This window comes from Fusarium coffeatum (genome assembly GCF_003316985.1).
Source record: "Fusarium coffeatum strain FIESC_28 chromosome Unknown BRIP53273_contig_292, whole genome shotgun sequence".
Taxonomy (NCBI): Eukaryota; Fungi; Ascomycota; class Sordariomycetes; order Hypocreales; family Nectriaceae; genus Fusarium; species Fusarium coffeatum.
In genome coordinates, this window is record NW_022158083.1 from 72,244 (window position 1) to 85,573 (window position 13,330).

At 49.3% G+C, this 13,330-nt stretch overlaps 6 protein-coding genes across 6 annotated transcripts; 3 read left to right on the top strand and 3 right to left on the bottom strand.

The window, feature by feature from the left end:
* Nucleotides 1–623: 623 nt before the first annotated feature.
* FIESC28_10259 (uncharacterized protein) lies at nucleotides 624–1,819 on the top strand (the record flags this gene model as incomplete). Its single annotated transcript, XM_031164393.1, has 3 exons — nucleotides 624–701; nucleotides 749–1,128; nucleotides 1,180–1,819. The coding sequence occupies 3 exons, from the start codon at nucleotides 624–626 to the stop codon at nucleotides 1,817–1,819; spliced, it is 1,098 nt and encodes a 365-aa protein (XP_031011567.1).
* A 107-nt stretch (nucleotides 1,820–1,926) lies between these two features.
* FIESC28_10260 (uncharacterized protein) lies at nucleotides 1,927–3,448 on the bottom strand (the record flags this gene model as incomplete). Its single annotated transcript, XM_031164394.1, has 2 exons — nucleotides 1,927–2,284; nucleotides 2,337–3,448. The coding sequence occupies 2 exons, from the start codon at nucleotides 3,446–3,448 to the stop codon at nucleotides 1,927–1,929; spliced, it is 1,470 nt and encodes a 489-aa protein (XP_031011568.1).
* A 1,200-nt stretch (nucleotides 3,449–4,648) lies between these two features.
* Nucleotides 4,649–6,272, top strand: FIESC28_10261 (uncharacterized protein; the record flags this gene model as incomplete). The annotated part of the gene is made up of 2 exons (XM_031164395.1): nucleotides 4,649–4,670; nucleotides 4,720–6,272. The coding sequence occupies 2 exons, from the start codon at nucleotides 4,649–4,651 to the stop codon at nucleotides 6,270–6,272; spliced, it is 1,575 nt and encodes a 524-aa protein (XP_031011569.1).
* A 545-nt stretch (nucleotides 6,273–6,817) lies between these two features.
* Nucleotides 6,818–7,405, top strand: FIESC28_10262 (uncharacterized protein; the record flags this gene model as incomplete). Its single annotated transcript, XM_031164396.1, has 1 exon — nucleotides 6,818–7,405. One exon carries the CDS (start codon nucleotides 6,818–6,820, stop codon nucleotides 7,403–7,405), a length of 588 nt encoding a protein of 195 aa, XP_031011570.1.
* Nucleotides 7,406–7,692: 287 nt separating this feature from the next.
* Nucleotides 7,693–8,832, bottom strand: FIESC28_10263 (uncharacterized protein; the record flags this gene model as incomplete). Its single annotated transcript, XM_031164397.1, has 1 exon — nucleotides 7,693–8,832. The coding sequence occupies one exon, from the start codon at nucleotides 8,830–8,832 to the stop codon at nucleotides 7,693–7,695; it is 1,140 nt and encodes a 379-aa protein (XP_031011571.1).
* Nucleotides 8,833–10,312: 1,480 nt separating this feature from the next.
* On the bottom strand, nucleotides 10,313–13,119 carry FIESC28_10264 (uncharacterized protein; the record flags this gene model as incomplete). Its single annotated transcript, XM_031164398.1, has 2 exons — nucleotides 10,313–11,761; nucleotides 12,238–13,119. The coding sequence occupies 2 exons, from the start codon at nucleotides 13,117–13,119 to the stop codon at nucleotides 10,313–10,315; spliced, it is 2,331 nt and encodes a 776-aa protein (XP_031011572.1).
* Nucleotides 13,120–13,330: the final 211 nt, after the last annotated feature.

Here is a 13,330-nt window from a genome sequence, read left to right on the forward strand (position 1 = left end):
CTATAATCACCCTAACCTCAACTCAAGGTGACTAAATTGTTCGTCTCTTACGCTCTCGGCCAATTCTTCTGACACTTGAACGGCGACTTTCACGATCCGTCATTCAGAGATAAGATAAGAACTTTATCAACCACGTGACATTTCCACCCAAACAGCCACATACCTCAGCCCCAGGGTGTCATAAGAATTGGCCGCTAAGAGCATAAGAGACGAAATAATTTGATCGCCTTATGCTAGCTTAGCCTAGCATTTAGGCTACTTTATTTCAGTAGCCTAAGTCTTGGAGGTCATTTCTTCTGACACCCACCTTCTCGGTCACCCGTCTTGGCCAACCTGCCACGTCTGTCTTGTCAAAGACGCTGTAACCGCCCATTATACCCGAAATCAGGTCATCATGGAGACCTCACCTACGGACCAATTCCCCTTCCCGATCCAAACAGTGGATCCATCCGTCGTTCCCCGGAAACTAGCGTGGGACCCTTGAACACCAAACCTTCAATGCTACCATGCAAGCTGGGACCAACAGACCACCCCCAAACGTGAGGGGCGGCGGGTGTTGGTTCTCTCTCTCTTCTCTTCTCGCCGCCTCTCTCGTCACAGACTCCGATTAAGTATCCGTCAAGATGGCTGCTGCACCTGCTGAAGAAGCGCAGACTGCGCAGACTGGCGCGCAGGAGATGCTTGCTCCTACGCACTGGGAGGTAAAAACACGCCACTCCCATGATGTTTCGTTAATTAACTCAATCAGAACACCGCCTCCGATCCCGTCGATGCCGAAGCCGATAATTCAGACAACGACTCCTCGCTAGGCGACGACTCTGCCAGTTCGACCGCGTCTATCAACTCGAGCATTCTCGACTACCGTACCATCAATGGCCGAACATACCATGCTGAGCGAGGCGATGCGCAGTACTGGGCGTCAAACGATAACCAGGCCTCTGAGGCTCTTGACATCATCCACCATACTTCCCTGCTGATCATGGATGGAAAGCTCTACTTTGCGCCTGTTGAGGCGCCTAAGAAGGTGCTTGACATTGGTACCGGTACTGGAATTTGGGCTATGGACTTTGGTGACGAGTTTCCCGAGGCGGAGGTCATTGGAACCGACATCTCTCCGATTCAGCCAAGGTAAACATCCTCCGCAGCGATGCAATTATAACAAGGACTAACATTCTGCAGCTGGGTTCCCCCGAACGTCAAGTTTGAGATCGAAGACTTCACCCTCGACTGGACATTCCCTCCCAACTCGGCCGACTTCGTCCACATGCGTTTCCTCTACGGCAGCGTCCCCGACTGGAACGCCCTGTACGAGCGTGCATTCCAAGTGACCGCGCCCGGCGGCTGGATCGAGTCCCATGAGGGTGACCCCATGGGTCTTAGCGACGACGACAGCGTCAAGCCTGGCAGCGCCATTGCGGAATGGGGCAAGTTCTTCCACGAGGGCGCAAAGAAGCTCGGTCGCACCTTCTCGCCTCTTCCCGGCAACCTGCAAGAGGAGGGCATGAAGAAGGCTGGTTTTGTCGACATCCAGTCCAAGACAATCAAGGTCCCTGTCGGCGACTGGCCCAAGGATGACCGTCTCAAGGAAATTGGCCGCTTCACCAACCTTAGCATTCTCTCCGATGTCGAGGGCCATATCGCCTTCATGGCTAGTCTTCTTGAGGGCTGGACCAAGGAGCAGGTTGTGCTCTACTGTGCTCAATTGAGAAAGGAATTGAAGGCCAAGAACCGGGCGCATGCTTATTACCTCCAGCGTATCGTCTGGGGCCGCAAGCCTGCCGATGGAGAGGTCGTAACTGAAGCCGCAACTGAAGCATAAATATGGTGTTTATTTTGTTCATTAGACGTATACAGCGTATCAATACTTTTCCCAGTCCAGCCGTCCTATTTGCAATTCTGTCCAAAATGTTCCAATTTGTTTGTAGCCTAGATCTCCGACGGCTCAACATCGTACTCAATCTCTGTTCGAATGACATATTTCGCTCCACTTCGTACACCAGTACCTTCATGCAGCGTAGCATTGATCTCGCCATGTGGGAAGATGGCTGCACCGCCCATGATTGGACGGACAGGGTATGCGTTCAGCACTCCTTCGCGGGCTGCCGGTAAGAAGTATGTGGTTTCGCCGCCCTCGAAGTCTTGGTTGAGGTAGATCAAGAAGGTGAACAGCGAGCTCTGCTTCTTTTCGACGGGCGAGTTATCGTATACGTATTTGTCTTCCTTGGTGATGCCGCTCGGGGGCCATGCGCCGTCGATGTGTGCTCGGTACTCTGCTCCTGGGACACTGTAGAGCGTTAGTTGTGTTAACCCAATTGGCGTCCGGTTAGTGAACTTACTAGCGATAGACTCGGAAACGGCGGTTGACGCCTCTGGCCAATCGACCGTTCATCACTGCTGGCACAAACGGCTTAATGCGCGACCAAAGTGTATCGTGGAAGGTTTGGTCCACAACCCAATAAAAGTTGTGCGCCAGAATGCTAATGTCTCCATCCTCACGCAGCGGCGCATCAGGAACGAAGTTGACGCTCTCGCCAGCAGCGATGATAGCCTTGCACTCCTCAGGGTAAAGAACCTGCGTAGCTACACTGAGACCAGGCACGACAGGGTGTGGTGTATGTGTAGTCGGTGGCGGGGTGGTGGACAGAGGAACGGCGTCGGGTGTGGAGGCGTATAGGATGGCGTCGTGGTGGTTGGGAGGCTTGCGTTCAGGACCGGGTGTTGTCTCGATGATGCGGAGGTTCTTCTTGAGAGAATCGGGGGCGGAAGCGACAAGACTACCGTCGAGGACGGTGGCGTAGACTTGTTCTGTGGGTGTATCAGGGCGAAGATCCCAGATCTCTTGCAGGGCAATTGCAGAGGGTTGCTCGACAGCCTTGGGGTTTCGGTCTTCATGACCACAAACCCTCAAGACAGCATCAATGACCTTGATGAGAGTCTCTTCCCTCTCTGAGCGCTTGACAAGACCCTGCTGATCCGGCACAGTCGACAGACCGCTGATAACATCCAGATCTCGCACCCATCGACACAGAGCACCAAGCTTAGGCTGCTCGCCCCGAATCTTCATCTCAGCAAGAAGAACTCTCGCCTCAGTGTATTTCCGATCGGCAAGAGCAGCAGTAACCTGCGCCGTAAGATTCGAGCCAGCAGCATTGACACCCGTGGTACAAGCCTGTCGAAAGTCGTAAACCGCAACTCTCAGATCCTTGCACAGCTTCGACTTGATCAAGCCAGGATACTGAGCAAGCGAATTGAGCGTATCAATTGTAATCTCAAGTTCTTCTTCCGACACGACGGTATGGAGGTTCTTTGGCTCAAAGGTCGTCGCGGTGCCATCGGGAGGAGGCGTCGGTATGGAGGGAGTTGTTGTCTTTGCGATTTTTCGAGGGTTGTCGGATTGGGCTGCCGCTTGGGCATTTTGCTTGCGCTTCTTGGACTTTGTCTTTGACATTTTGATGGTCTGATCGATAAGGATTGATGGTGGGGATGGTAAATTTACGTGGGGTTCATTGGAATTGACGATGATTAGAGCTTGACCAGAAGTGGCGAAAACGGTCTAATGTGGCAGAATTTACAGCGGGCCTTGCTTGCCACTGTAGGGTAAATCCCACGATATGGAACCATTCAGAACTTACGGAGTACTGTAGTGTCTCTTTGCAAGCCCTATGATGAAATTGTCGATCTTTGAGACAAGGCCTAAGATGTTATGTTCTACAATTAGATCCTGTGTTCCCTTTCAGCTGGTAGTGGATTATAGCAGCGTGACAGCACCTGCAACATCTCACATGTCTTCCTAGTCTTGCTATGCGGTCGTTACATAGAGTCAACTTTTGGGTTACAACCACAATTGAGCTTTGCTGACTATTGCATACAACCTTAGTTTCCAGATTGAACTCATGAAACAAAATAGATTGTCATACAGTTCTTTTCATAAATACAAGGCTCGTTTATATAATGTTCTCTCCTGAAGCATCCCACTGAGCCGGCTAATTGATGGATAATTATGCCCCGCGAAACAGTTATCAGCGACGCTTTGAGCATTCCTCCCGCTGGACCTTGCTTGTCCGCACCAACTGAGACTCCCTAAACTCCCTGGAGTACCTGGAGTCCCTGCTCAGCCAAGCCAGCACAATACGAGCATGCGAAATCGGCAGTTGTTGAACGGCGGAATGTGCTTTGACATCCATCCAACTGTCCTACAAGCGTTTGCGATTGATAAGACGGTACAATTCATACCCGTCTACCCAAATAGCGCGAATGCTTTCCGATACCGCATCAATGCCGTTATCCGTGATTACTTCATTCCTCCCACTCTACATCCGTAATTCTTACCAAGACCGGCATCATGCACAGTCACCCTCTCCACTAGAAAATAAGCTCATTCATCCCTTCCCTCGGATATACGAATAGCGTCTCCTTTCTTTCAAGATCTGATCTCCATCCAGATTTCTAATCCCGAAACTTCGCTTACAATTGCCGTCGTGGATCCTTCTGTACTGGTTGTGCTTACTTATTGGTCCGGAAGTACGGATATCCGGATATACTCAGATCCACGGAGCTCTGGCCGTCTTTTTATAGAGGTACAAAGCTTAGCTCTTGTCCACTTCGTCATCGGTTGAACCACAGACGATAACGGTACAGCTTTTCCAATATGGTGACAGAAGCTGAGAAAGGTATGAATCCGATTTTTGAGCGTGTTGGGAATGATGCTAATTATTACAGAACAAGGCTTTATGCCTGACCCTGAAAGGGATACTTCAGACAACAACACTCTCACAGGTCGCGATGAAGAAGAGCTCTCACGAACAAAAACATCAGCTTCAATAGCAGACTCCTTCTCGCTCCCCCGCGAAATCCTCTTCGTGTCAATTATTTGCATGGCACAATTCATGACTCAAGGCGCCCTCGGAAACTGTCTCAATCTCATTCACGTTATCGGCGACTCTTTCGGTCTCAGCAACCCAGCCGAACTAAGTTGGCTTATCGCAGGGTACAGTCTCACAGTGGGAACCTTTATCCTCTTCTCCGGCCGTCTTGGCGATATCTTTGGCTACAAACGCATGTTCCTCATCGGCTTTGCTTGGTTCGCTGTTTGGTCTATGATTTGCGGATTGGCGAATTACTCCAACCATGTTCTTTTCGTCTTTGCAAGAGTGTTCCAGGGTATTGGACCTGCGCTTGTCATGCCCAATGGTCTTGCTATTCTGGGTGCTTCGTATAACCCCGGTGGCAGAAAGGCTGTTGCTTTTGCGCTGTTCGGTGCTTGTGCGCCTGGTGGTTGTGTGTTCGCCGCTGCGTTTGCCGGACTGTTCGTTCACGGTGATCCGACTTGGTGGCCCTGGGCGTTCTACTCTTTTGCCATGGGTTTGGCTTTCATTGCCGCGATGGCGTACTTCATCATTCCTGACCCTCCTCACAAGATTTCGGCCGATCAGTTGACTTGGGGCGAGATCCTTGGTCAGCTTGATCTTCTCGGTGCTTTTACCGGTATCACTGCTCTTGTACTCTTCAACTTTGCCTGGAACCAAGCTCCCATCGATGGCTGGGATAAGCCTTGGGTCATTGTTACCCTCATCCTTGGAGTTCTCATGGTTCCTGTTTTCTTCTACGTTGAGCTGCGCGTCGCTTCTCATCCTCTCATCCCCTTCGACGCTCTCACTAGCGATGTGGCTTACATCCTGGCTTGCATCGTCTGTGGTTGGGCGACCTTCGGTATTTGGGTTTACTACACATGGCAATTCTTCCAGCTCATTCGTGGAGCTTCTCCTCTCCTTACCGCTGCTTGGATGAGCCCCGTCGCTATCTCCGGAGCCTGTGCTGCCATGACGACAGCGTGGCTTTTGCATGTTGCCCACCCTGCGCTTGTCATGCTTCTCGCCCTCGGCGCTTTCACCACCGGTACCATCCTGATGATGACAGCCCCCGTTGAACAATCATACTGGTTCCAATCCTTCTTCGGTTTGATCATCATGACGTTCGGCATGGACATGTCCTTCCCCGCCGCGACACTAGTCCTTTCCAACTCAGTCTCACGGGAGCACCAGGGTATCGCAGCCAGTTTAGTCAACACAATCGTCAACTACAGTATCAGTCTCGGCCTTGGCTTCGCTGCCACCGTCGAGGTTAACATCAACAAGGGCGGAGAGTCCCAGGGAGAGTTACTGAAGGGATACCGCTCTGCGTTTTACATGGCTGTTGGATTCGCTGGACTCGGATTCGCCATTAGTATTTTGTACTTTATCAAGAGTATGTGGAGACAGAAGAAGGCCCAGTAATGATGAATGGGCTTCATGATTTGTTTATAGTTTTAGAAGAGGGATAGTTTGTCACATGATACCCTGAGATGGACAATGTTATAGAGAAGTATGTTTCATGAACTTATCAAGTATCCTTTGAGAAGCAGGTGGGTGTCAGAAGAAATGGCCTTCAAGACTTAGGCTACAAAGATGATGTAGCCTAAATGCTAGCCTAAGCTGGCATAAGGTGATCAAATTATTTCGTCTCTTATGCTGTCGGACGCCAATTCTTATGACACCCTGAGGAGAAGGTTTGACTGTGTGGCTCGGTCCAGTAGTATCGCAGATCAACAAGCTCGTCTACCAACACCAAAGCAGCACCGTTAAACCATTAACCATGTTATCCACGCAAATGATTCGCCATGTTGGGATATTCTGAGACATTCTTTTATACGATGCCATCGCTTATAACTCAATTTACCCCTCACCCTTCTTTCCACTTCTTGACCTACCTCATGTTCTTAACCCTGTTCGCCATCTCAACCTTACACCCCATCTCACTCTACCATAACACACTATCTACAATGCCGCCGCGCAAGCACCTAATTCAAATGTCCGGAGCACCAGGCTCCGGTAAAAGCACTCTCGCTCGCCGACTCAGCAAAGAGCTCGAGAACGGAATCGTCATCGACCACGATGTTATCCGATCCTCCCCCCTCGAACAAGAGAACCCATGCTTCGAGACAGCCGCCAAGCAAGCCTACGACCTTCAATGGGCACTCGCTCGAGACGCGATAAAACAGGGCGTCTGCAGAGTTATCATCGACAGCACCTGCAACTTTCCCAAGATCCTACACCAAGGAATGGCGTTGGCTGCCGAATTTGGGTATACATACTGGTACATCGAATGCAGAGTCATGGACATCGAACTCTTGGATCAGAGGCTACGTGCTCGTGAGCCGATGCTGTGTCAGAGATCCGGCGTTGACCGTTCGCCTAAGGCTGCTGAGGGGAGACATGAAGAAAATGGACGGGAACTGTTTGAGAGGTGGCTCATGTATCCATGCCGCCCCGATGATGAGAAGGCCATAATCACTGTTGACTCTACGGCTACGCCAATGAAGTGTTGCGACAGAGTCATGGAACAAATTGGCCGCAGACAAAGGCGGTAGTTGGAATTCAACAGACTACTACAGACATCACGGTTGTTGGATCGATCAATCGTTTTTGCCACATACCATTTAGTTCATTTAAAAAGAGGGAGTTTTAGGTTAGAGAAAAGAATTTCAATTGACTTTAACAAACTGAGTGGTTCTAGAAAAATAGGAAAATTGCTTTTAAGTAAAAAACAAGCAAACTGTGTTTGTAGGTCAGGTCCAGCCCAACCGTTGTTCGATCCATCGCAAACCAAGTGCTATCCAGAGCACTATCCCAACAAGCGCACCCTGACAAAAGAAATTTACATACCAACCATAGCCATCCATTCCACAAGGCCATCAAAAGCCCCTTCTATGTCTCTAGACTCAAGAGCGTTTCGGACATCCTGAGGAGTAACATACCACTCATTTTGGTCCTCGATCTCATACCAAGCCCGTCCGCCGGCACGATTAAACATGACCTGTTTGTAGACCTTCTTCAAGTCATCGCGCATGATTCGGGCAACGGGTGTGGCGTATTTAGGAAGAGTCCTGTGCGCCTCCACGCAGAGAGGGATGTGCTTATCAAGCTCTCGCTCCAGCCACTCAGCTCGAGGATCCCATGCTGGGTCAACGACAAAGCGATGTCGTCGGGGGCCAAATTCCTGGCTGCGCTCCTCACACTGCGTGTTGTAGTCCCTATCAGCCAGAGGGGCGATGGCACAGCATAGTGCGAACCAGATGCTGGTCGTAGATTCATAGTACACTTGGCGGGCCTCGTCGGAATTCTCGCAACAGTGCACTCTATCCAGAAAGGCTTCATCCTGTTCAAGTTTGTCAACCTCGGTCTGGACGCGTAAGACTGTCTCTACAAGGCTTTCAAGAACCTTACGCTCAGTGCTGTCAGTGTACTTGATGCTGCGCAGGGGGTTCACCTTGGCTTCAAGCTCCCGTGCAAAGTCGTGGGCACGGCTTTCGTCCCCAAACCCCCAGAAGGGCTCGAAATAGACCTCGTAGATGGTTTCGACGATCCATCGCATGTCGGTTGTAGCGTAATACGTCCCAAGATGAACTCCACCACCTGAAGACTTCCAAGATGGATTCTCAGCTGTGAATTCGTAACCCTCGTGCAGGGGATTCGAAAGAAGGGTGGCCAGAAAGGAGACTGGGCAGTGTGGCATCAAGGCAATTCCGATTGCGCTTTCCGGCTTGGACAACCGATCTCGATAGACATTGGAGACATCACCCTGGGAGAATACGTGGTCCATCATCATGAAGGTAATCTCCGCAGTACCATACTGGTGATGGTCGCTTCTGCTACGAGCTTGTCGATCAAGCATCATAAAAAGATGAATGATTGAGGGTCGGAGTTCTGAAGTTTCTGTGGTACGAAATCGCTCGTAAACTTGCTCTAGGAGCTGGACAAATCCAGTCTGTCCGTTGCGTTGGGTAGAGAGAGACATGATTGCGATTGATGGAAATGTAGTAGTGTTGAAGTTTTGTTGTTATCTGTAGTTGAGTTGTGTCAAAGATAAAAGTGGATGGAAATCTCGATGAATGCTGGTGAGCTGGTGGAGATTAAATCGACTGTGAAATGCAGCCCTTATATATTGATAGGTCCCTGTTCATGTTTCCAACACAGTAAGTGGTGTTTGAGCACTGACGAGCTGTTCTTAGACCTGTGCCCCTCTCATTGACATTGTCCATTACTTCTCAATGACGCCTTAGCCGAACAGCTAACCAGTGTTGATCAATGGGTTGTTTTATGTTCACCCCCAAGAACTGCATTTGAAAGACTCTGGACGGTAAGAGAACTGAACTGGTGTACCGTGAGCAGGGACTTCATTTCTTTCAAGCTCAATGTTGGAACAAGGAAACAGTTCGTCTGCTGTTGGAACACAAGACCAATCCTGACGTAATTCTCATGGTAACAAAAGAGAACAACGCGATAGAAGCTGGGACTTCTGTACTGGAGAGGTGGGGCAACAAGCCATTGCAAGACTCGTGCTGGAGTACGGGAGAAGTGTGAAGGGCTTGTACCTCATGCAATCGAGGAAATTCTGTCGTTAGAAGCTGACAGGGACCTAAACGAGCTGACCAGAAAGAATAGTGCGTGCAGCGAGCTATCGAGCAGTTGGATAATCAGAGAGAAGAGGAAAGCAGAAAAGTAATTCCAGAAAATCGGCTCCGAATAAAGCTGTTCGAGAATCCGCGCTATGCACATGTCTGACGATCCTGCCAACATAAATACCATTAGTTGGTTAGTTTATCAAATGCAATGTATTGTTCAAGGCAGATTAAGGGTCTGACTTAGCAATAGGCTCGGAGAAAGAGAGGCCAAGAATTGTCACGATTTGTACAATGGATGTTCTGTTAGAGTAAGAAGTAAATCATCTACGAGGGTCAAAAGCTATTGGATTAGCCCTACACACTTGGTACCGAGCTTTATGACACTCATTGGAAAGCCTTTATCACTCTGGCGAGTCGAGGTCCAAATGCCGTTCTTGTTGTAGACTGCAAGTTCATCCGAATCGCCGTTGCGAGATGGCTGAGAAGTGTCCTTGATTTCTACAACGACATCGACAAGATTAGTGAAGACGGTGATCGATGTCGATATGACCTTTTTAGAATACCTACAAATAACAATTATGAGAGACTAGTGGCATGAATTCAAAATAATACCTCATTGATGTGGGCAGTCTTGTTGCATCTATTTATGAACATTGAGGCGCAAAAACATAGTGAATTCGATTTGTAGTTCTACAGGATCCAATTAGAGACAGACACTTAAGCAAAATCTAATCACAATCTAAGTCACCTTTTGTAGCGACAATGAATTGTCGTTGATATCCAATCCCCAAACAAACTGAGTCTTCAGGGTCAAGTCCAGCTCAACCTAAATCTGAGTTTCCAGAACTCAAAGTCTTTTCCAGAAGAAACCACTTAGATAACAACCCCATACAGCGGGTCACGCTCGATAGTCTTTCTGACCTCGTGAATAGAAACATACCACTTGTCCTGGTCTTCAATCTCCCACCACTGACGGTCGTTGCCGCGCTCAACGATCATCATCTTCCAGGCATTCTTCAAATCACGGTTCACAGCAAGATCTACGTCAGCGTCCGAGATGTGTTTCTTAAACTCACCTTCCATCCACTGAATGCGAGGATCCCATGACTTGCCAATAGCAAACCTATGTCGTCGGTTACCAAACTCGGCAGTTTGACGGTCACACTGAGCCTGATAGACGTCGCTAGCGAGGCCGGAGACGGCTCGACAGAGTTTGAACCAGACTTCGGCTGCGAATGCGTCCGACTTGTACAGTTGACCAATGACGTCGACTTCGAATAGAGGTTCGATTTCTTCGACTACCTCGACGAGTTGTGTCAGGGCTTCGCACTCCTCGTATTCAGTCCAGGCAGGGTTGAGCAGGAGGATGAGCTTCTGAAGGTACTGATGTCTAATGCATACAGCAGGACCTTCGTATTTGTTCTCGTCAAAGAGGTCTTGAACGATGCGAGTAACGATCCACTTCACACTGGTGACAGCAAAGTGCATGCCTCTAGGAAGAATAGGACCGGATGCTCTCCAGACTGGACTCCTTTGGGTAAACTTCTGTTCCTCGTGGGTTTGAGTCGAGAGGAAGGTCTGGAGGAAAGAGGCTGGACACTGTGGCATCATGCCTATCTCAACTGCATTATCCGGAATCTTCTTCGCGTCGGGGTTGATTCGGGGGTATCCCTCGATGAAGCGGTTTTGGTGAAGGTCGACGATAGCACCCTTGGCAACCAGCATGTCAATCATCTTGCAGATATTTTTGATATGGTAGCTGTTCAGACGAGGACCTGATATCAGCCACTTGAGCATTTCGGTCAAATGATCAATAGGAGGCCGAGGACATGCAGAGTGTGTTTGATAAAACTGGGGGGTATCTGTCATAACGTCAGAAGCTGATACGAGTTCGAGATCGGAAGCAGATAAAGCGTGAATATTATCCGGATTCTGGATAAACCACTTAAACATACCAATTAACATGTCTCCCTTACAGGACTTGCGAGGTTCTTGGTATACTCGTTCGATGAACTTGACGAAAGCAGTCTGGAAACCTGATCCCTGAATCCTGTGGACTGGGATAATCCAATCAAGAGTAGGCTCGGCACCGAGTCTGATGTAGCCGTTCAAGAGGCGGTTCCAGTAGACTTCATTGTTGAGAATGCGCCCCATCAAAATACCTCTGTCGGGATCGGTGAGCTGAAACTCCTCTGGTAAGCTGGTCGATGCGACAGCATCGCCGACGTGTAGCAGAGTGAGAAACTGACCCCGAGGGACCTGCAACCAACCCTGAGATGGACCTTGCGACGAAGACATGGTTTCTGAGTCTCTGTTAGTATGCTAGTGGTGTTAGTTAGAACTGATGTGAGTCGATAGTCTTGAGACTTTTATCTTAGCAAAGAGTTGATGAGAATCTGAGAGGTTGCTGGTGAGCTGATGCAGTGTAAGACAAGGTGGGAATTATATGCATATTTATACCGTGATGAACTCATGTTCATGGCTCTGATACAGTCAGTGCTGTTCGTGCGCTGAAGTTTTGTTCTTAGCCTGTCCTTTTCACAATGCTCTTGTCCCAGCACTACTCACAGACGTTGCAGAGATAGAGCGCTTATTCCATTGCTCACGATATAGCAAGAGCTTATTCAGACTTGAGAGACAAACTGACACGAGACCAAACTTTGCGGCTCGCGACATTTCACGTGTCACCCTTGGACTCCGAGATGCTTGTAAACTAGGTAGTAATCCTTCATCAATTCATAACGCTAACAAACTATTGTATATTCCATATCTCTCTAGTAGAAAACCAAGCATCGCACCTCAATGCTCTGTCGTCCAGGCGCATCCTTAGGCGTATCAGGATCCACAAACGCAGTATGAGGCGTATATCCAGCAATACCGTGCTTCCCACCCTCGTGAACCTCACTCTTGGAATCAAAGCACTTGATCAACATAACTTCCTCAGGCGTCATGTCCTTGGCATAGTAAAACTTGTGTCCCTCATTCGGCGCAACAGAGTACGTCTCGCCCTTGACGGTGTAGCCCTCCGTAGACTTGAGGGTTGCCTCATCAGGTAGGACTTCCTTGCCACGATCATCGTCGTCATTATCGTTGCGGTTAGGGTACAGGAGATCGACCTTGATCATGTCTTCGGGCTTGGTGCTGCGGTAGTCGATTACAGCGAGGGGAAAGTCTGACGCGGGGTTCTGGATGGGACGCCAGACGTTGATGATTTGGTAGCGGCCTTTGAGGAGCTCTTCTGTTTCTGAGGGGTCGGTGTGGCGGCGAACACGAGCTTCTGCTGCACCGGGAGTCTGGTCGACGTGGACTTGCTGAACAGGCTGTCTGGGGCTAGACTTTTCGCGACGACGGATTGTATGGTCGAAGATGACGACTTTCTTGATATCCGGGATTCTCTCCTTCAGCAGCGCTTCTACTTCGCCGTAGTAGCCGTTTCTGACGGCTGCATCATCGGTGAATTCGGTTTCTTTGGCGGGGGACTTGAAGACGTCGAAGCCAGACAGATCAACGTCGAAAGCCTTGAGACTGGCAGCAGCACGAATGTCGACAACTTCGCGCTTGACTTGCTTGCGCTCGAAGGAGGTCTGATCAACATCGACTTTTGACCAAGGCTTGACCTTGTTACCACTAGCGTCGAGACTCGACGTTGGGTCAATGTAGTTAAAGAGTCCAGTAGTCATTTTTGTAGGTGTATGATGAAAAGGTCGAAGTTGGGCGGGGTTGAATAGATGTTTGAGAAGTGGTCTTGATTTGAGGAGTCGTGACATGCAGGTTCGGTAGTTGGTCAATTGTACAGGATGAGAAAAATGAGATGGGGCGAGCTTCCTTATTATATTCAATTAAGAGGTTAAATTATTCGGCTTGTTGCGTAACAATTCCGTGCATCTTTAT